This window comes from Myotis davidii, unplaced genomic scaffold (genome assembly GCF_000327345.1).
Source record: "Myotis davidii unplaced genomic scaffold, ASM32734v1 scaffold455, whole genome shotgun sequence".
Classification (NCBI taxonomy): Eukaryota; Metazoa; Chordata; class Mammalia; order Chiroptera; family Vespertilionidae; genus Myotis; species Myotis davidii.
The window spans coordinates 2511907-2535121 of NW_006287459.1; the positions used below are offsets into that span (position 1 = coordinate 2511907).

Sequence of the window (23215 nt, forward strand, 5' to 3'; positions counted from 1 at the left end):
CCCCCTGCCCCAGGATTGAGCATGTGCCCTGACTGGGAATTGAACCCTGAAACCCTGACCTCCTGGTTCATAGGTTGACACTCATCCACTCACCCACACCGGCCGAGCTAAGCATGGGGTTTTAAGGTTCAGTCTCGCCTGAGAGCTTGCAAAAAGGAGAATCATTTGTTTGAAAGTAAATCTAAGTCCCCCAGAAGTGTGGCAAACTGTAGACGCACTGAGGTCATGGCAGAGTTGGGTCAGGTTCTAAAGGAGGATGTCTTTGCCTTCTGCCTCCGTGTGAGGTCGCTTACAGTAGGTTGGGGTGGGGAGGCCAGGCCATTGATGCCAGCCCAGAGCCAGGGCTTGCTGCTAGGCACTAGCCTCCCACAGTCGCTTTCCTTGTTTTGCAGTACTTCTGTTTTTATTTAAAAGTTCTTTTGTTTTTCATTTCCTCACCCCAGCTTGCTTATTCTCCACCCTTCAAGTGCAGGAAAAGACTTCCTGTAAGAAAATTGTTTCAAAAGAAACAATTCCGAACTAAATCCTGTGTAATGTGGGACTACGGCAAAGGGTTAAGCACCCTCTATTCATAATCCTATCCTTGCTAGAAAGGATTCAGGCAAGATTAGCACAGGGCCTTGCTGAGAGTGCATTCAAGCAGCATTTGGACTAGGGAAAAACTTTTAAACTTCCAGGAAGTCACCCAGAGGTTACCTTCTGAACGCGCTTCTCATTTGATTTTTCAGAGTTGTAAACAGACTAGATGCTCCTGCTCAATAAAACTTCGCCACATTGACCCTAAACGGCCCCACCGGCAAGATTTGTGTGGGAGGTGCAAAGGCAAACGCCTGTCCTGTGACAGCACGTTCAGCTTCAAATATATCATTTAAATGAATGTAAAAAACCCGTCCTTCCGACCGCGTGCTAGTGGAGCGGACAAGTGAGCTGTGTGGCCCTTCTCCTTTTTGCCTCCTCGTGCAAGGCTGTGTTTCTTGACAAAACCTTTAAATAAAAAGAATTGCAAAACAATTCCATAAAATCGTGTCTTTTAAAATAAAGTTTAGGAGAGCTTGTCCTGTGCTAACAGTCTGGGCCTGTCATGTTTATTATTTGTTCACGAGAGGCCCGATGCACAAAATTCACACCAGGGGCACGGCCCTTGCAGCCCTGGCTTTGTCCAGAAGGACGTCCGGAAGGTCGTTCAGCTGTCCGGTCTAATTAGCATAGTGCACTTTTGTTATTATAGGTTGCATATGGAGCAGCCAGGCTCTGAGGCATATTCATCACTGGAGGAAAGTATAAGAGGGGCTCATAGATGTGAGATTTACTGCTTATGTGGGAGGGTAGGGCTGAAGCTTATAAGCAAGATATGAATAAAGAGAAGCCAACTAGCCATCGAATAAGCATGCTTCTGAAGGTGGAGGCAGAGCCATCCTGCTGTGTGGGGCAATTTGGGGTAACCCCGAGTGGCTGGCTAGCTGTGGGTGGGAACTTCAGTGCATCCTGGCGACCTCAGTCTAGTAGGTAACAAACTCGGGGTAGTGGGGAGAGGCGTGCTGTGAACAAAACTGCATTATTAATCATCAGTCTCACAGTTGGGGCTTGGAATAGGGTTGCTAAAGGCAGCTTCTTTAAGATGTTAAATACATTCATTAAATGGACTTCTAGTTTATAACGAGGCCTCCTAAGTGTAAGGATTTTTTCAAGTGAGTTGACGAAGACAGCTTTAGCCTTTGTTTCTATCAACTTGCTGTTCTGTAACTGGAAAGTGTTTTCGACATCTCTAACCTAAGGATTCTCTCCTAACTGCACCCCAGTCCCAGGAAAACACAAGGCCCCGAGGCTCCATTAAAGAGTTCTGGGGTGGAGGTGGTGGGGGGGCGGCACTTCAGTTAGTGGCAGGGGATTCTAATGACAACGGAGTTGAGGGCTATTGACTTAAAGGTTATAGATAACACATGATAGGCACCAGGTGCTAATTATGTCTCTTTCCAATTTTCTAACCAACCCGTTTAAGTTAACCCTTACTGCCTTAGAGGTGCCATAAAAGTAAGCCTGTTAACATCTGGGATGCTTGTATGTAGACAGAGAAGGAATAAAAACCTAAAATGAGTTTGAGGTCTCTAGAGCCCTTAGAGCAGTGGTTCTCAACCTTGGCTGCACATTAGAATCACCTGGGAATCTTTTTTTATACAATTTTAAAAATATATTTTACTGATTTTTTTACAGAGGAAGGGAGAGGGATGTTGTGGCCCCACCCCATAACAAAGAAACAGAATTTCTGGAGGATGAGGCCCAGAAATCAGAATTTTAAAAAGATTCCCAGGTGATTCTAATGTGCAGCCAAGGTTGAGAACCACTGCCTTAGAGCGATGGGAAAGGCCCTCTGCATCCATATGGACTTAGGAAGGTGGCTCGTGAAAATGCAGATCCCAGGCTTCTGCCCCCACTGAATTGCTGTAGCAGCATTTAACAAGCACCCAGGTGTTGCTTATGTAATTGAAGCGAGAAAACGAGCAGTTGAGTCAGCTTTGCACTTAGTACCACGGAAAAACATGGGTGTGGCCTCTGCCCTTACGGAGCTTCTAATGTAGGGGGAGAGGGCCATCCATTTTTGCATTAAAAAAAATGTAAAATAGAATTTCTGCCATGTTAATAGGGGATTGGACTTGGACAGATTAGGGAGGGCTTGCTTTAAAAATGACACTTCAGCTGAAGTTTGGATGAGCTGAATTAGGTAAAGGGCTAATCCACTGAGCCAAACTGGTTAGGGCTGGGTATCTTTTAAAAATCCTGATTTCTGGGCCTCATCCTCTGGAAATTCTGTTTGTTACTAATGTTGTGGCTCCACCCCATAACAAAGAAACAGAATTTCTGGAGGATGAGGCCCAGAAACTTCTGGAGGATGAGGAGAAACTTCCCAGATTAAGCTGACATGTGCAAAGGCCCAGGGGTGGGAGAAACCAGGAGACCTGTGGTAGAACACTGGGGACAGGAATGGGCACGATAGTCGGTGAGACTGGCAGGCCCAGACTGGGAACACCTTTTTGACTTTGCTCAGGTACCTGTCATCAGTGAGAATCTACTGGAAAGTTTTAAAGCTATGGTGGGATAGTGACCAACAGATTCACCTTTAAAAAGAAGTAACTCTGGCCGTACAATGCATGTCTGTAAATCAGTAAGGAGGCCTGCAATGCTCAGATAAAATGATGGGGGGTGGGGATCAGAGAGGAATGAGTGACAAGAACCCTAGGTGGTGGTGAAGGTACTGTTTCATTCTGACACCTGTTACTGATTTAGTCGAGTGTAAGAATAGGAAACTCATTTGACTGGTATGGCATGCATGCGGTGTACAGTATGCTCTCAGGCATTTGCTGAATGAGGGAACAGTAGAAAGATACCTGCTTTGGGTCCTGAGAGAAATTCATTGGCTATTAACATGGGTAATTAAAATTTCCTAATAGAGCAGCGAATCCTATTTTACAGTTGAGAGAAGCAAGGATCAAACTATGTTTTACTTAGTGGGGATTCAGACATTGAATCAAGTGGCACAAAACATCATTTTCATGAGTTACAGTGATGGCTGGTGTGATTTAATTGAATGTCAACCTATGAACTAGGAGGTCACGGTTTGATTCCCTGTCAGGGCACATGCCCGGATTGCAGGCTCGATCCCCAGTAGGGGGCATGCAGGAGGCAGCCAATCAATGATGTTTCTCTGCTCCTTCCTCTTTTTGAAATAAAAAAATTTTTTTTTAAGGAGTTACAGTGATAACATTCCAGCAATGAGATGGTATTGAGCTGTATGTATACAATTAGAATTTATGAATGTGAACTTTTTTTTTTTTTTAAAAAATATGGAACGCTTCACGAATTTGTGTGTCATCCTTGCGCAGGGGCCATGCTAATCTTCTCTGTATTGTTCCAATTTTAGTATATGTGCTGCCGAAGCGAGCACTGAATGTGAACTTTTTGAGCGAGATTGAGAGTCTAGAAATACTCCAGATTACTGTGATCTGGAGGTGTCAAGAAATTGATAATTTTCTTCACATTTCCTACATTTGCTAAAGCAACAGTGTATTACTTTGAAAAAAATTTTTAGTCATAAAACACAATTATAATTACATTGATTCTGGTATCTTCTTCCCTCCCGTCGAGGTTATGCTGGCGTGGTGTCTGAGCAGTTCTCACAGACCCGAAGCGGGGAGACTCGGTGAGTCTGTTCCAAGAGATGCGTAACTATTTGCTAAATTTTAGGTTGTAACCAAACCGGTTATGTTACGTCACCTACAGCAGGAAATATTTTCTGCGTTGTGTAAAAACCCCTTGGCCTTCTATTTTAGAAGTAGTGTGAGGGAACGTCCAGATCTCTTCTTTTGGTTTATTTTATAAACTATTTTGAAAATGATTAAGGTGTTTAATAAGTTAAACATTTGATATATTTTGCCAGTAAGTGCATAGTGTGGATTTAGAGGATCAGGAGCAAAGAAGTACAGGTTTGAGGAAAACCCTTTGGAAAAAGGACAATCCTAATGATTGTACATTTGCATCTTGATTTCTGCAGGTGTGTTAATTTTCATTACTTTATTAATGGATGTAGTTACATATAAACAAACATGAAAGCAAACTTCAACTGTTTGAAATGTTTGATTTGGGTAATCAACTAATTTTTGTCGTTAATCCTCACCTGAGGATATTTTTTCCATTGATTTTCAGAAGGTGGAAGGGAGGGGGAGAGACATATAGGTTGCCTCTGGCATGCACCCCGACGGGGGCCAGGGAGCAAGCCTGCAGCTGAGGTACATGCCCTTGACTGCATTCAGATCCGCAACCCTTCAGTCTCAGGGCTGATGCTCTAACCACGGTCAGCAAACGGGCCAGGGCAGGTAATCAACTAATTTTGTTCTCCCCCTTTTATGGAAAATCATATTGAATAATGAAGATAATTTGTAAAGTTTCTAAATGATGCACACGAAAATCACCTTTTCTTAAAATACAACACAAACCAACAACTACAATGCTTTTTATTTTAACAAAAAGGATAGAAGGAAGGTGAGGAAAAATAGGGGATGGTAAGATAGGATGCAAAATGTGGTGTCTCTCTGGACACCAGTCCTCTCTTCCCTGCCCCACACCCAAATGTTACTAAATAATTTAAAGGACGCCGTTTACAGTACCAGGACACCATCAAAATAATTGGTTTTATCAGGGTCAAAAAATACAGTGATTATGGATGTGCCGTGACCAGTTAGGGAATTTTACAGGTAACATAACTATAGTCAGCAGTCCAACAGGGTGCACCGTGCCTTCAATTAATGCACTTGAGCATAATTACATTTCTGGCAGTGTCCACACCCCCGAGAAAAGGCAAAGCTTAAGCAGTTCATTCCTACATTCTAAACTCTGGAAGCCCAGAGCCCAGTTTTAAAAGAAAAGTCACAGTGGATAAGAGATGCATATAAAAAATACAAGGGTGTTCCTTTCAAACCAGAGGAATTGTGGGACTACATTCATTTCTTTTACAAAATGCTATTTAAAAAAGGACAGAGAATCCAGTTCATGTTATGCTACAGGCTTAGACAGTGGCTAAGTATATTGCATGTTTTGGTAGTCGGTCTTCAGGCTTCCTCTCATTTCCCCCCATAACCCCAGGTTCCTTTAGGGTGAAACAGTTGAGTCCCGAATAAACATATAAAAATGCATTTGCACCTCTCTTCTTGAATTCTGCAGACTTCAGAGCCCGCAAGTCGTGTAGTCTATCATCGATGACCACAATTTTTTTTCTTTAGCTTTGTACACCTATTCTTGTATAACAGTGCATTGCACAAATGTACAAGAAAAATACTGGTTTTCACCTATACAGTTTCTATAATTATGGAGTAAAATAAGTTAACTTTTCTAATGAGAATAGCTGACGGGCAGCATACATCTTTATTTTACATTTTAAAGTCTCTGCAGGCATCTACTTTGGTTAGTTATCAACAATCATAACATAAGCACTGATCAGAGAACTGAGCAGCATTCCAATAACGTTAACAGATATATTATTTCTTTTTGAAATACTGGGGGAGCCCAGTTTTAAAATATTATTAAAATGTTCTAACATTTACACACTATGAAGAGTTAGATCTAATAAAATAAAATTTCTTCAAAAATAATCTTGCAGTGCTCTTTCAGGCATGCTCTGAGATGTTGTCACCAAACACCCATACCTTGAAAATAGGACTATCACGTATTCACACACCCCAGCTCACACGCACACAGTTCCTTATACAGACTAAAAAACAAAACACCCACACCCTGATCCCACATATTGAAAAGTCAATGGTTTTTGCAAATTAAGTTTCTGTGTATATCTATCCGACTGGATGTTCTTCATGTAGATAATTAAGCATCAACTGTAGGTTATGCTCGTGACTGCTACGAATCCAAGCAGCGTTGCAGGCCTTCAGCTAAAACGAACCAGCCTCATTTCACCTGCTTTCCAATGGTCTCCGTATGAGAGGCCATTATTGCAAATGTTCTTACAATCTGTTTCTCCAGAAAGCAATGTATGTACTTGTATGCATCACTTTTAGCCCTTTTCCGTCCACATAGGTTAAGTAATTTAAAAATCCCTTCTTTGTAGTTCTTGTGGGAGGTATTGGCAGCTGTTAAACAATTAGTTTTTTTCTTCTTCTTCTGCAGATCTTTGATTTTGACATTAGTTACACTGTGGTTGTGGATGCTGCCAGAAAAAGTTATCAGTGAATTACAAGGGTTCATAAAAGGTGCTTGTTAATATTCTTAATAATCTTCAGTTTAGTTTCTTTCCTAAATCCATGAAGTTTCTCAGAATCCAGTGCTCACCAAATTTCCAATTGGTTTGGCCTGTGCTAGTAGTTGGTATGATTGCACCATGCGTAGAGACTCTCTTATTTCTAGATTGAGTTCCATCAGTTTGTAGTTGGCTTCTGACATGTCCAGGTCAGAGCCTATAACTGCAAAGCTTCCCGTCTGGCCCAGTGTCTGGTGATGGAAATAAATGTGTAACAGCGTCTGCACAGGGTCCTCTTCGCAGCTGCCGAAGATGTCATTGGGCCAGAGAGCTCTGAAAGTAATACACAGTGCTTTTAGGTTCTGAGACCCACCGGCAGTTATTAAGGTTAACTACATTTTAAGTTAACACCTGAGACAACATTTCATTGTGCATCACTGGGCATGTTTTAATATTTGAGCAAAAAGAAAACTGAATTTATCACTGAGAGTGAACAAAATCATGTTTGCCTTTCACAGAGATCTGCTCTTGAATCATCAAAATGAAAACCAAAACCCAATCACTATAAACTCCCAGTCTAATAAAGTGGTCATTTTCAACTGGTGTGCCACAGGAATTTTCAAAACATGCAATATCTGACTAGTTAGTTAGGGGACTGGCCTCTTTTCCCTTAGATTGCCAAAAAAAAAAAAAAAAAAGTTACAGCAGCTAACAAAAATAGCTACTTGGTGTAAATGAATCAAAATTACACAATTTTTTTTAGCAGATCAGCAAAATTTTTTTTGTTGTGCCACAGAATTTTAGCAATTAGTTTGTGTGTCACGAGATGAAAAAGGTTGAAAATCGCAGGTATAAAGGCATCTCCTTAAAATCCGTTCACATTTTACCTGAAAGCTTTGACTTGTGCTACTGCTGATATAAATTCCTTATTTTTCAAAGTTTCAATTAAAGAGTGAATGGCAGTTTCTATAGTAGTTTGTGCAGCTTTGGAAACGTCAGTTTCTTCACTGTCGGAAGCGGACTCCGCTTCTCTGAGGATACTTTCCAGCTGGGCCAGTTCCTCGGACATGTTGATGACCTAAAAGTAAACACACCTCAAAGGGATCTAGTTGTATATTCATCCACAAAACGAGCATTTAATTGGCTGTGACAAAGATGTTCAAATGTTAAACTTACTATTTAAGGGCAGTTAAGTTCTCTGTTGAGTAGGGATAAATAATTTTAGCCACCCAATAGTAGTCTTCTAAATACGCTGGATAAAATAACAGGGTGGCGCTAGCTGGGTAGCTCAGGTGGTTAGAGCTATGCCACGGTTGCAGGTTCCATCCCCGGTCAGGGCACATATGAGAAGCAACCAATGAATACATAAATGAGTGGAACAAAAAAATCGATATCTTTCTCTTCCCGCCCCCTTCCTCTCAAAATTAAAAAAAAAAAAAGGTTGTAATAAGTATAATAAATGTTACATTGTAATAAGTAAAACAGGTTGTAACTAATGTTTATATTGGTTTTAACATGTGATCTGTACTTCATCTTGGATAGTAAAAATACATTTACTTTTAAGAGGGATCATAAACATTTTTTTTTTTGACAGCAAAGTCTTTATATTTTAAAAGGTTATTTACCCAGTGTAATTTCAGAGAGGGAGAGATCTAGAAACATCAATGATGAGAGAGAATCAGTGATCAGCTGTCTTCTGTACAACCCCTACCAGGGATCGAGCCTGTAAACCAGGCATGTGCCCTGACCATGATCTCCTGGTTCATAGGTCAATGCTTAACCACTGAGCCACACTGGCTGGGCAGCCCAATGTATTTTATATAAACCAGTATGTGTATGTATATCCTTTTACATTTAACCACTTAAAAAATATTAAATCATTTCCCCAGTGATGGTTTGGTATCAGTGGTTGAAAATGGGGGAGAAAGAGACTAAAGCCACTACTTCTGAATCTATTCATTATATGCTTATTCTCGTGTGCATTATTAGACTACAATGTAACAGATGGACAGGGTGTTAGGGGGTTCATAATGTAATGTCTATATGGGGTTGATGCGCTTTGCCAGGCTTTCGATTACAGATGATCTATTGCTGCTACTGTGACCTTTAAGGTCACGAACCTTTTAAGACTGCTGGGTATCTACTGCCTCATTTACTAATAGGTCTGGAAACAGCATATCATTTCAAGGAACAATTCTGATAAGAAATGATTCATTATGTGTGACTTTGGACTTAAGCTCTCCTACAAGGGATATATACAGTATATATGCGTGTGTACATTTTAACTTTCTAGAATCAGTTAATTGATGCCTAGTACAATTAAATATTTACCTCTGCTTCATTTTTTATTGCGTTTACTTGGCTGATAAGTTTACAGTAGGCTTGGAACAGAAGTAGTAATTGAAAATGCAATTTGTATAATCTTCGGCAGAGCTCCAGTTCCTAGAAATAAATAACATTGCATTACAGTTTAGGTGTGATTTTCCATATTTGACTAGACCACATATTTCCAATAAATTTGTAAAACAGCTGTTAAAATTGCCCTGGCATTTATTTTTCTGCAGTAAGCAAGTTAATACAGTATGAAGCTGATGAAAGATGCTTTGAAGACTGATTAAAAGTATTGTTGGTTACATAATTCATTTTTAGTGTGAAGCACATTTTCACATTAGACAGAATTTTAAAGCAGACAACATATTGGATGCTTTAAAAAGGATTCACTGTTACTTAAAACTTTAAATTCATAATTCAAATGCATATGCTTTTGCCGCATCATGATACATATATTTCACTACATTTAGCAATAAATGCTTGTTAAAACAGAGTAAAACTGGATAATCGCTTAGCTAAAAATGAATTTTTCTAACAACACACACTGTAATCTCATTGAAATGAGACAATGAAATTAACATTTGCACTTTGATTTTCAAAATGAAGAAACTTAAAAGGAGATGTTAGTTGGAAATGTATGAGAAGGCAAGTGCTAGTTGTACATATTGATTATAAAATCACATTTTTATTGGACCACATTTCATAGATTAGGGCTATGCACACCTGAAGCGCACACTACTTTTAAAGTAGCCGTCCATGACACAACACTGCTCGGTCACGAATGGCAAATGAAAACCAGTTTGTCTGACATGGATAAATAGTCTGTAAATTAAGACAGGTCACTTACTGCTAGAATTTCCATTTGCTAAGCAAGAAGGTGATCGGGTCACAAAAATACAAAGGAAGAAAAAGACCAAGAATTAGTGTAAGATCATTTTAACTAGGGTCACAGATGTCCCAGGCAAACGGAAGAACATTTAATCACACCCCAAAGAAAAATTTATGATGCCATCTCCAGAATAAAACTTTTTAGACATTTACTGTAGCAATCCAGGGTGTTTGTTAACGCTTTGCCAAATAAAAATTTATATTTAGGCTACAGTTTATTTCTGCGTAACAGTTATGAAGAAAATCGAACTAATGTGATCTTGAGAAATCTGGCTATTATAAGTGGTCTTTATCTAATCTTTATAGCTTTAAAAAAAATGCCAAGTGTCATAAAATTTTCTTAGGAAAGGAGAAAATTTCTCATTAGGAAATAAGCAGATTACTGTTCTCAGAAAGGAGGTGGCTTATAATCTTAATACTTAGCTACGAGAAGATTATCTTTGGTGTGGCTCACTCTAGGCTTCCTACCTTTCACTGTCTAATTAGGTCCTATGTTGCCAGAATTGGTGCCAAGTCAGGAGGTAAAATAGCAAAAGTAGATGTGTGTTTTAAATTGCGTTCCAATATAATTTAGTAAACTTCAGAAACTCAAACCTACTAGGTTTGAATCAAATAAGGTAATGTATGTAAAATACATACTTAAAAACTATTACATTAAAACATCTACAGCAACTCAGACCTACTCATTAACGGAGAAAAATGTTTTCTATTTAAAACAGCAATTGCCATAATGTAAATACTGCTTCTAAAAGTCCCCTTTGAAGCCTGCTTTTCTAAGTAGTTTCTGCAGAAGAACTACTTATATAACATTTATTCCTTTCAATTTAGAAAGGATTTGCTAAGCAAAGGTGAACTTTTAGCTTCCTACTGCTTACCATAAATTACTTAGGCAGCCATTCTGTGAGCATTAGTTGAGCACAATCCAGTGTCAAACTTATTAGCATATCTAAATTTCTAAGGTTTTATATGGGAATTAATAATTATTTGAGTTTTAAATACCTCTCCCCTCTTCTCTTAGTATAAATAAAAAAACAGAGCTAACTCTATGTGCATATATCCATAGCCTCTACTATGGGATGTAATGGAGAAGAAATCACTGATAATGTTTATGATTATAATTGTAGGAAATAACACAATCATAATTGATTCTATAGCTCTGAATTACCATAAATTATACTAAATATGCTAACACTGTATATTTTAAATTAATACCTTTTAAGTACATTGAAATTTGCATATACATTCTCTCTTATTTTTAAATAACTATTTATAGATTGCTTGTTATGCCAAAGACTACACTGGTACACAGGGACACTTAACAGATAATGTGTAAAAAGGTCCCCGCTCTCAAGAGCTGGATATGAAAGGAGACGTAAATGAAATCTTAAATGTACAGTTTTCATTTAGCAGAAAACCTTGAGCAAGATTAATTGAAGTAGACTTTGGGAGATGGAACTCATTTTCTTCAAGGTGGAAGGGATATAAGAAATTACTTAGTCTAAACACCTAATTTATATCTGAAAAAAGGAGTATACTACTTGCTTAAGCCATGCAGTTAAGTAGTGGCAAAGTCAGAACTAGAACCCAAAGGATCTAACTCTAATCCAGGGTTAATTCCTTATTTTACACACATGATTTGACAATTTCTTTGTAACAGTGCAGGACTGCCTAGCTTTGAATTTTAATTCTACTTATTTACTTACTGATTTTTTTTATTTTTATATATTTTATTGATTTTTTACAGAGAGGAAGGGAGAGGGATAGAGAGTTAGAAACATCGATGAGAGAGAAACATCGATCAGCTGCCTCTTGCACACCTCCCACTGGGGATGTGCCCGCAACCAAGGTACATGCCCTTGGCTGGAATCCAACCTGGGAACCCTCAGTCCGCAGGCTGACGCTCTATCCACTGAGCCAAACCAGTTAGGGCTACTTACTGATTTTAGATAAGTTAGCTTCTTTGAACCTCAATTTCCTCATCTGCAAAATGGGGATAATTATAGCATCTACTAGACAGAGTTGTTAAGCTAGAGATAATGAATGTGAAATACTTAGTACAGTGCCTGGCAAATAGTTGACATGTATTAAGAGTATGCCATTATTTCCTCAGCATTTCAGTTTTTTAAAAACTTCAAATTTTCTTTATAATGGTACCATAACTTTTACAGTGACTAGAACTCTATAACAATATAACTGATGTTGAAAGAGATTAGAATTCTGATGTCAAATGCAAAGGTCACTGATGAATGTATCTTCCCCATATGAAGTTGTAATCTTAATAATTTGTAAGTCTTAATTTATCCTCACTTAATATGATGTATGTGTTGTAAATGTATACTTTTCTCTAAGAAAATACTATTTTATTTCATTGAAGTTTACACTAGTAAAAAACATTACAGTTTATCCAATCAGAATTTCATGTTTAGAAAGGTTAATATGAATGTATATAACCTTATTTTGGGGTTTGCATTCCTGACCAGACCATTTATCTGCAGAATACCAATGAAGACCAGACATTTCTTGAAAGAGGCAGATGCAGCTAAAAGTGACTCGGACTGTCCAGATAGCCATCAAGCCTATCTACTGAATGTTATTAAGCTTCAGTCATAAGCTGGTCATTCACTTTGATTGAAGTGAATTTTTTCATTACTAAGCCAGTATTTCATTGAACCTAACTTTTACAAAGATTGCTCCGATAGCAAAAATGAAAAACGTTACACGTATTCTTTTTTCTAGGACTATCACATAAGGACATTAGAGCTCGCACACAGTTTTACTCGGTACAGAAATACAGCAAAACGAAGAATAGGAAACTTACTTGTGCATCTGTATTGATCCTATAAATGTCTTCTTTGGCGCCAAATGTCCTCTTGCAATTGTCTAACCACTAAAGAAAGAAGTGACAGTGAACTGTGATGTGGTGCTTGTGCAGTGGCATTGGTAATATAACAACAGGCTGTTGTATAGAAAAACAAATTTAAAAGTTAACTGTCTCACGGTGTATGTGCAACAAACCAAGCAGGATGACACCGTCAGTGTAACTAGATGCACACACTTCTGGGCCCTTATCAACAGAAATGCAAATAGGGCCCTCTCTTCGGGGAGGTGGTGCTCCACTTCAGGGCAGAACAGTCTTCACAATCTCTGCCTGACCCTGGCCTGATGTAAGATGGGAAATGAGAGATGTGATTCCCCTCCGGCCAACTTAATAAGGACAACTGAGAATTAACCAGGTCCTTTTGCTGATCAGAAGTGTCAATCTCAGAAGGCTGGTGGTATCAGTTTTAGTTTTAATTAGTGAAACAGAAACCCAAATCCATTTTAAATCTTATTTTTATATCTTTTTTCTTACTCTTTTGGACAGTAATGAATGCGAAGTTATTTCCAAAGAATATTGGGTATAGGAGCCAAATGTCATTCCTAAAGTTGGCTATTTATTTAAGGTCAAAGAAAAATAAAATCACATGTGGTCTAATAGGGAAGATCACGAAAAGCCTTTAAGTTAGGCTCCTAGGTTTTGACAGTTTGATAATATTAATATTTGTTTTTAAAATCTTTGTTTTTTTTAATTTGGTGTATTTTATAATACAAATAAAAGTCATTTAATAAGAAATCATAGGAACATTTTTTACTAGGACTTTGGGAAAAATTACCAGCTATGTTAAGTCTGCCCTTTGAAGATTGAAATATCTTCAAAGGGCAGACTTTGAAGATAGACATTTAAAATTCTCAATTGTAGTTTAACATTCTTCATGCAAAGAATTACAATGAGACAGCTCAGTTATTTCAAAACAATCTCTGACCTCCTGTCCCTTTTATCCCGGTCCCTCAGACTGCACTGGCCTCAGGCCCTTTGCTTGACAGCTCAAAACGAAAACATGTTAAGCTTTCCTGGTGAGACAGAACTGCTGGCAGCCACTGTCAAAGTGTCCAGGAGATTTCTGCATATCAGCAAAATTCAGTCGTGATGGTACATGACTCTTTATCCACACACGATGTGAAAAAGCTTATACTCTTGATCATCATCACTAATCCAGTCCAATTTGTCCAAGTAAACCAATATATGTGGAAAAATTTTAATAGATTATTTAATGGACTATTTTTACTGAATATTTTTTAAAAATTAATTTCAGAGAGGAAGGGAGAGGGACAGAATCAATGAGAGAGAATCATTGATTGGCTGCCTCCTGCATGGCCCCTACTGGGGATCGAGCCCGCAGCTTGGAATCAAATTCGGGATCCTTTAGTCCATAGGCCGATGCTCTATCCACTGAGCCAAACTGGCTAGGGCCTTCCTGAATATTTTTTATACTATATGTCCAGTGATACGGCATTTGGGGGCATTATTGAACACAATTATTTCTGATTTTATTCTATTAAAAGACAAACCCCATATAGTCCCATGGGCTGTACAACGTCCTGAAAAGTATAGGTCCACACCTTTCCAACCAGAGTACACAGACACAGTATAGAATACGTCTGTGTATAGAATACCCTCTAGTTCAGTGGTCACCAACCTTTGGGACCTCTCGGACCACCAGTGGTCCACAGACCACCGGTTGGTGACTGCTGCTCTAGTTCACATCTAATCAGTCTTCCTGTCACAATGTTTTCTTTACTCAAGTGAAGGTTAAAACTTAACCTGAGAGGTGTGGCTTCTGGGCATGATGGAGGAGCTTGTGTAAGGCCAGGCCTCCACGGACATCTATAGAAGCCGCATACCATTACCAGGATCTAGGGAGTATGAGAAAAGCACCGAAGGGGGTCCTACATGGATCCTGGTGTTTACTCAAGGGCACGCTCTTATGCACGTCCCTAGGCACAGAGGTGGGAGAGAAAGTGGCGGCCTACGGTTTCACTGCACTGGGAGAAGTAACTGCAGAGGAGGGACCTGAACAGTCAGCGTGTCATTTCCCCTGAGGGACACTCGCTGTTCCTACGTTTATCACGTGCAGACAGACAGGCTTAGAAACCAAGCAGCAGCATCTGGGAGTCTAAAAAGGTAAGTGGAGATTTCTGGTCTCGTGGTCTGGGAAGACAAATTGTCCAGTGCTTGTCTAGACGGCAGGGCCCCGATAAACACCTAGGGCGCTCACTCACTCACCCACGATCCTGGGGAAACGCAGGAACAATAAAGGGATGTATAACTGAGAAACTATTAAAGGGGAAACTGAATAGCAAAAAATATGTGGTTGATAGAAAAGACCAGAAAGGAGGAAAAAAGGTAACAACGAGTAGGGGGGGGGACAAGAAACAGGGAGATGGTAGTTCAGAAAAGAACCAAAGTTCATTCTGCCCCATGCAAATATTTAATGGATTCAGGATAACTTCTTGGACATTCTTTCCCCAATGCGTGGCAATAGCACCTTTGCTGTGAGTTATATGACTATATATGCGGGTCTGTTACTGGATTCTCTATTACATTCCACTGGTCTACTTATTCTTTTTTTATAAATATATTTATTAATTTCAGAGAGGAAGAAAGAGGGAGAGAGAGATAGAAACAATGATAAGAGAGAATCATTGATCAGCTGCCTCCCGCACGCCCCCGACTGGGGATTGAGCCTGCAACCTGGGCATGTGCCCTTGGCCGGAATCGAACCTGGGACCCTTCAGTCCACAGGCTGACGCTCTATCCACGGAGCCAAACCGGCTAGGGCTGGTCTATTTATTCTTATGCCAGTACTGCCCCATTTGAGATTTCTAATAGGTCTCACTAACTGCATTGGTAGATTAGAGCCCAAATAGGTTTTCAGAATTCCTCCCAATTTACACTCTGACCAGCAGGATGGCAAAAGCAGAAGCTGCAAAAGACCACTGACGTGTTAGTCTCCGAAGCCGCACAGCAACGTGTCTAACTTTGGTCAGAACAGTCACAGGCCGTTCCACCCGGAGGCGGGGGAACGGACTCCATCTCCTGACAGAAGAACAGCAAAGGGGTGTGGACAGAGGGGCAGGCACCGGGGTCACCACTGTAACAGTTTACTGCAGCTTCCAGGATAAGCTACGTCCCTGAAGAAACAGAAGGCACTGACCGTAATGGAAAAGACTGATAATGTGGGATTAATTAAAACCGAAAACTTCTGTTTATTGAAAGATGCCATCACAATACTGAAAATGCTAGCCACAGAGGGGAAAAATGTGTAATACATCCATCCAATAAAAGGCGTGGGTTTAAAACAACTAGAAATCAATCAGAAAACCACAAGTAACCCATTTTAAAAAATGGACAAGGTACTTGAAAAGGCACAATTCACAAAGCATCTAAATGAAGATTATCTATATGAAATGTTGCTCAAACACTCATCAGGGGAAATGCAAAATAATGTCAAATATGCTACCACACACCTACCACAATGAGTAAATTTTTTTAAGTTGCCAATACCAAGTGGTGACAAAGATACGAAGCAACACACTGCTGAAGGGGCTGTAAATTGATACCATCTCTTTTAGAAAAGTGCTTGGCAGCATCTACTGAAGTAGAACATACGGATATACCATGACCCAGCAATTCCACTCCTGGATACTCAACTGGTAAGAGGACATATGTACCCAAAAGACATGTCTGAGAATGTACAGAGCATTACTATTTGTAAGATGACCAGATCTTGCCCATTTCTTTCCTGATGTTGAAAATTCTTCCAATCTGTCAACATTCTTTTAGTCCACATATAAGATCCCTTTTCCTTATAAGGGCGGAAAGCCCTAATACAAGTATTTTCTCATACCATCTTCTCTCCCTAAAATAATCCCCCCAATCTAAAATTACCATCTGTCAAGGCCTAGGGTCCTATCTCATTCCATGAAGTTTCCTATCAGCCCAAGTGACCTTCCAATTTTGGGAAGTCTCTTTCATTGCCAGTACTTTTATTTATAGTTATACCTTAAGTGACACTTTACTTTTGTCCCTAATTATTCACATACTGTACTTGTGCCTTGTATTCTTATCTGGACTATTAAAGGAATAAGAGATAGGTTCTATACTTCATTTTTCATAGGCCTTTACCTGTGATGGATACTTAAGACCCATCTACTCTATTAAAAAATGTCTACTGTATACAGTTTGTGTGAAAAGGAAAAGCATTTCTTTTTTTCTTTTCGGTTTTCGCTGCCCCTGCTAATTGAAAGCGCTTACTCCCCGGGAAGAGAACTGCTGTGCTCTGCCAGACTGGAGATGAAGAAATACCTCTTCGCAGGCGCTACCTATCATCTACCACGCGCTCGCCTCTGCCTTTGCCCGCCCACGCGCACATGTCACAGGAAACCGCTCACAGCCTGGTCACAGGTGGCAGATTCTTTCAACCACACCATTATGTATCCTCAGAGAAAGACTTCTCTCTCTCCACTTGCCATGCGGTCTGCACACGGAAGCTTTTGATAAATCTCAGATTTCCCACTGTGCTCTCAGAGGGCTGACCTCGGAAAGCCAGAGAGGCACCCACCGGACAGAGCCCAGAGGCCTCAGATGCTCGGGGAAAACCCCGAGGCACGTGCTCAGAGGTCCTCCTCTCTCTCAGCTACTCAGCAGCCGGATAACACTTCTAGTGCCGGAAGCAAACTGCTCTTCAGGTCCTCCGCCCATTTTTTACCTGGATTGCTCCTTTGCTTGGTGCCGAGTTGTATGAATTCTTTGTAAATAGTATTTTGGATATTAACCCCGTGTTGGAGCTGTTGTTTGCAAATATCTTCCCCCATTTGATTGGCTGCCTTTTCATCCTGTTGGTGGTTTTTTGCTGTACAGAAGCTTTTTAGTTGGACATAGTCCCACTGACTTCTCCCAAGAAGACATACAAGTGGCCAACAGATATATGTGAAAAGATGCTCAGCTTCACTAGCTATCAGGGAAATGCAAATCAAAACTATATTGAAACACCACCTCACACCTGTTAGAATGGCTGTTACCAACAAGACAGTAATAACAAGTGCTGGAGAGGTTCTGGAGAAAAAGGAACCCGCATTCACTGCTGGTGGGAATGTAAACTGGTAGAGCCACTAAGGAAAACAGCATGGAGATTCCTCAAAAAAAAAAACACAGAATTACCATATGACCCAGCAATCGCTCTCCTAGGCATCTACCTGAAAAATTTGAAGACATTTATTCACAAAGATATATGCACCCCTGTTCCCTGCAGCATTACTCACAGTGGCCAAGGCATGGAAACAACCAAAGTGTCCTGGTGATGGAGGGCTGGGTAGAGGTGTGGTACATCTGCACTATGGAATACCAGCATAGGAAAAGATGAAATACTGCCATTTGGGACAACGTGGATGGACCTTGAGAATACTATGCTAAGTGATATAAGTCAATCAGAAAAAGCTGAGAATCAAATGATTTCACTCGTATGTGGAATAGAAAGCTGAAACTTACACACACAGACAACAGTGTGGTGGTTACCAGAGGGAGGGGTGCTGGGGGATAGTACAGAGTCACGGGGGCCAAATATAAGGTGACGAAAGACATTTGTCTTTGGGTGGTGGGCACACAGTGCAATATACAGGTCATGTATCGTGGAAATGTACCCTTGAAAGCTATATAATCTCATTAACCATCATTTTAATTTAAAAAATAAATACAGGAAATTGGAGGGGTGGAAGAAAGCAAACTATTCTTTTCACACCGTAAAAAGGGACTGACCTGCTCGGCTGCTTCTCTCTTGGCGTTGTACGTGTCCAGGTGTTCTTGCAACTCCAAGACACTGAACTTGAGTGTTTCTAGCAAATCACACGACACCAGCTGTCAAATCAAAAACAGTGATCCAGGTTACCATTTCTGGTCACGGTCACGAGACCGGCCACTTCTGGGTCATGGCATGTCTGTTGGCTGGTCTGTGGCCCAACGCGGTGCCAGTTCCCTTCCTGCACTCGGCCCCATCCTCAGGGCTGAGGCAGCATCAGTGGGGTTTCCAGGATGTCAGCAGGACTAGCGGGCCTTCGAACGCTGTCAAATGCTGGCTCGGGCAAGAATGGCATGTCAGACCAGTATCTGCCTTGAAAGCAACACCTCTGGAGCTTCTTAAACCTTAGTTTCCTTAAGTATCTTAATGCATCAGGTCCAAATATGCTGGGAAACAGGGTGGGAAGACCAAGGAACCCTGTTCTTAACGGGGGAGGTCTAAACCGTCCCCTCCCCGCTTTTATTCAGGAATCATGAAAAAAGTGGACATCTCTACCGCATGACTTGTTAGCTTCCTCATCTAGGACTCTGGAGGGTGCGGGCAGGGAGGGGCCAGGATCAGACACAGCCACAGGTCACTGCATCTAATACACTAGAATTGTATTTTGCTATGTATTTACAAGCAAGTTGGAAAATATGGACTTTTACACTTCAAAATTCTGAATTAGCCTATTTATTGAATGATACCATTCAAATGTAGTCTTTTTCATGAGCCCGCATGTAAAAACTTACTGTTTCAGCATCCACAAAGACTGTCGGGCATTCCGAACACATCATCATCACTTCCAACGAACTTTTAAATTTGGTGCCAATGCGTTGCAGACTCTCGCCAAGAAAGCTGACTGCCTCGTTCGTTATGTCTCCAAACTTCCTTTGAATTGTCTATGGAGAAAAGCATATGAAAAAGTTTAATATTTCCTACGAAGGCCTCTTTTCATCTTTAAGAAGCATAATTTATTAATTAGGGCAATGTTTTCTTTTGAGATTATTGTAGCAACATACAGAATTCTAATAACTGATCTGTAAATCCATGTTTTTAGGCACCACTTTAGGAAAAGCTTCTAAAAATGATCAAATATTAATGAAACAGTATTACTGAACAAAGAAAACTAGTGACACATGCCATGTACTCCCCCATTCCGGAGATATTTTTTATGGAGAGAGAGATTAGAAGTACATGCTACACACCCTTGGAAATAAAGTCCTCACATATCTGAGGAACCATGTTTCTAAAGTTTAGTTCTACCTGAAAAAAAAATTTTTGTAAATGTAATTTACTATCCTTGGCTATGGACTGCCACCTGACATTAATGATCAAAGTCAGAAAAATGCATTAAGAGTAACGTCTTCTCAACACTCAAGTATCGTTATCCACATAAAATAATCAGATAATGTCTGAGCCATATGAGCACTCAGTGAACTAGACTATATTACTCTTAGTCTAATAATTATACAGACGGTGTGTACCTGCATGTGGCTGTGCAGCACTCTTAGGTGTCATTATGACTATTTTTCAAAAGAGGCCTAAGCCACAATTGCAGGCATCAAGAAACTCCGAATGACAAAGGAAAGAAAAGAACATAAGCAGAAAATCAAGTAGCAATGCAAAAGTACAGAATTAAGTCCGTGGTCCCGTTAGTGAGCACTGAGGAACGTCCAGGAGGGAGAGACTGAGGTTGGAATGGTTGGGAAAGCTCCAACAGTAAATGTGTTTGGCAGGCTCTTCCAAGATGAGCAAAACTGGCTCAGCGAGGGAGGAAGCGTGGTAGGTAGTTCAGAGGACAGCGACTTCAATGGTGGCATTGCTCCGTGCCTTAGTTTCCCTAGCTACGGAATGCTAAAAATATTTACATCCCATAGGTCTGTTGTAAGAATGAAATACTTGATGTAGAGAAGTTAGCAAGGTGCCTAGCATGTAGTGAGCACTCAATAAATGTTGGTTCATTATTGTTTTATTATTATTTTTAGGATTAGAAGCAATCTTAAATTTTTTAAGGTCCCCACACAGTAATGAAAATACTAATTAACTTAGTATTTAAACTGTTTTTAGGATACTGACTATAAGCTCCTTGAAGGCAGGGACAATCCTATATAATAAAAGCCTAATATGAAAATCGACCGACAGCAGAACGATCAGTGGAATGACCGGTCGCTATGACTTGTACTGACCACTAGGGGGCAGATGCTCAACGCAGGAGCTGCCCCCAGCCTGCCGGCCCCAGGGGGAGGCGACCAGTGGTGGCGGGGCTGGAGAGTGGGTGGTGCCAGGCGGGTGCCAGCAGGGACCCCGATTGCCCTGCTGGTCGCCCCACAGAGGGAGGTGACTGGCGGCGGTGGCAGGTGCCAGCAGGGGCCACCCAATCGCCTCACCAGTCACTCCACAGATTGGCCCTGATTGCCGGCCAGGCCTAGGGACCCTACCCGGGCACAAATTTTGTGCACCGGGCCTCAAGTCTATATAATAAAAGCCTAAGCGACCATTAAGACAGAACAACTGGTTGCCATGATGCGCACTGACCACCAGGGAACAGACGCTCAACTGCCCCCTGGTGGTCAGTGCGGTCCCATGGGGGGAGCACCACTCAGCCAGAAGCCAGGCTCACGGCTGGTGAGTGCAGCAGCGGGAGCCTCTCTGCGGCAGCGATAAGGAGCAGAGAGCTGGCTGGTAAGGAGCGAGGGGTCCCAGACTGTGAGAGGGTGCAGGCTGGGCTGAGGGAACACCACCCCCCCTCAGTGCACGAATTTCATACACCGGGCCTCTAGTGCCTTATATTTCTTTGATATCCCCGATGGTGCCTGGTAGGTACGCTATAGGAAATTTATCAGTTGTTTTGAAGTTTTATTCTAACTGCTGCAAGGGAGCTACCTAGAGTAGTCACTGTATATAGTACCAGCAGCAGTACAGTGTCACAGTGTGAATTTAGTAGTATCACTATCTTAGGGGGAAAAATTTTAAAGAAAATCAGTGGCAGTATTAAAATTTGAGATACTGATTTGAGACCAAAACACCGTAACTTGATCAGGTAACAATGATGTGAATTCAGAAAGTTAAACCCCCCTGACCTGAAACAGCCTGGAGAACACATGGAAAGTAAACACGGCGCAGGACCCATCAGAGTCACACAGCATCTGGTTGACGTGGCAGCGCCAGGCTTCCTCTTCGTCCTCGCAGGCCACCGGCTGGAAGGCGGCGATTATGGCAGACAGGAATGGCGACGGCAGAGGCGACGCCTGCACTTCTGGAAAACCATCTTCCTCTTCCTCGTCTTGACTGTTAACACAGATCACAGGAATCATAGAAGAACAGACTCAGTTCCTCAGCATGCTTTTAGTCATCCAGTACACACGATTCTTACGAATGCACAACAAACAGAACTTTGTAAGAAAGCACAAGTAAGCAGATTTCTGGTTAGCACCTTCGGCTTAGCCTCTCTGGAATTAGAAATCTAATTTCACTCGACTAACCTTAAAACAACCCAAGTCCTATGACATGCCAGCGCTATGGACTAATTTCAGTAATGGCTATGAATAATTCAGATTAGAAAGCTTTCATGTTGCATAAACAAACTCATAGATACAGACAACAGAATGGTGGTTACCAGAGGGGAAGGGAGTGAAGAAAAGATGAATTGGGTAAAGGGGTCAAATATACGGTAATGGAAAAAAGTAGACTCTTGGTGTAAACATGCAGGCGTATACAAGATGTCAAATTACACTGTTGTACACCTGAAATGTATATAATGTTATTAACCGAAGTTACCTCAATAAATTAAAAAATTTTCCATTTTAAATGGTCAATTTTGGAGGCCCAAATTGATGATGATGATATTAAAAAAGCTTTGGCCATGTACTTTGTGTCAAGGGCTGTGTCAGGTACTTTATATGGACTGTTTCGTTCATTCTTCACAGCAACGCTGTGAGGGTTAGGCACTATTATCTCCATTTTCTCGATGAGGAAAAAAGTTTGCTTCTTTATTATTTTTAATCCTTACCCAAAGGCATGCTTGAGAGAGAGAGAGAGAGAGAGAGAGAGAGAGAGAGAGAGAGATCTATGTGAGAGAGAAACATTAATTGGTTGCTTCCGTATGTACCCCAACTGGGAAAAGAACTGGCAACCTTTTGGTGCACAGGACGACGCTCAACCAACTTGAGCCACGCCAGCTGGGCAGAAACAGTTTAGGGAGGTTAAATAATGTGCTTAGGTTGTTGGGTAGGAAATGACAGCACTAGAGTCTGAGTCCAGGACTATGGGTCCAATCCCGATAATCAAAGCCCTGACAGGCAGTGCCAGCTCAGCTACTCCACATACTGCGTGCTCAGCAATATGGCAGTGGCAGATTTTATGCAAAAGAAACATACGACCTAGCCATTTTCTGTAAGGAATTTATAATCCCAAGAGTCAGATAACAAAAAATGGAATGAGAGAAGAAAAAGAAAGATGTATTTGGGTTGGACAGTCTATGAAGTGTGCAACTCTGGGACTTGAGGATGCAGAGCTTGTGCCAGACACTCCATAAAGAAACGGGTTCCTCAAGGCCTTGCAGGTGCCTGTTCCACCTCACAAGGCAGGAATCACAGGAGAA

General features: G+C 40.9%; 1 protein-coding gene and 1 long non-coding RNA gene across 8 annotated transcripts in view; one reads left to right on the forward strand and one right to left on the reverse strand.

Moving 5' to 3' along the window:
* The window catches only part of LOC102774945, a 6053-nt gene extending 5042 nt beyond the window's left edge, over window positions 1-1011 (forward strand). Inside the window, exon 4 of the long non-coding RNA XR_435427.2 lies at window positions 729-1011. This is a non-coding gene — a long non-coding RNA (uncharacterized LOC102774945). The remainder of the gene's footprint in view (window positions 1-728) is intronic.
* Window positions 1012-4989: 3978 nt separating this feature from the next.
* The window catches only part of FRYL (FRY like transcription coactivator), a 174177-nt gene continuing 155951 nt past the window's right edge, over window positions 4990-23215 (reverse strand). For 5 of the 7 annotated variants that reach the window (XM_015560996.1, XM_015560992.1, XM_015560990.1 and 2 more), the window contains 8 exons: window positions 21696-21903; window positions 19365-19514; window positions 18594-18692; window positions 12777-12845; window positions 9918-9935; window positions 9071-9181; window positions 7627-7817; window positions 4990-7072 (listed from right to left, as the gene is read on the reverse strand). In XM_015560996.1, the coding sequence (XP_015416482.1) occupies window positions 6814-7072; window positions 7627-7817; window positions 9071-9181; window positions 9918-9935; window positions 12777-12845; window positions 18594-18692; window positions 19365-19514; window positions 21696-21903 (1105 nt within the window). In that variant the 3' untranslated portion in view covers window positions 4990-6813. The remainder of the gene's footprint in view (window positions 7073-7626; window positions 7818-9070; window positions 9182-9917; window positions 9936-12776; window positions 12846-18593; window positions 18693-19364; window positions 19515-21695; window positions 21904-23215) is intronic. The other 2 variants (XM_015560995.1, XM_015560993.1) reach the window with 1 other exon arrangement.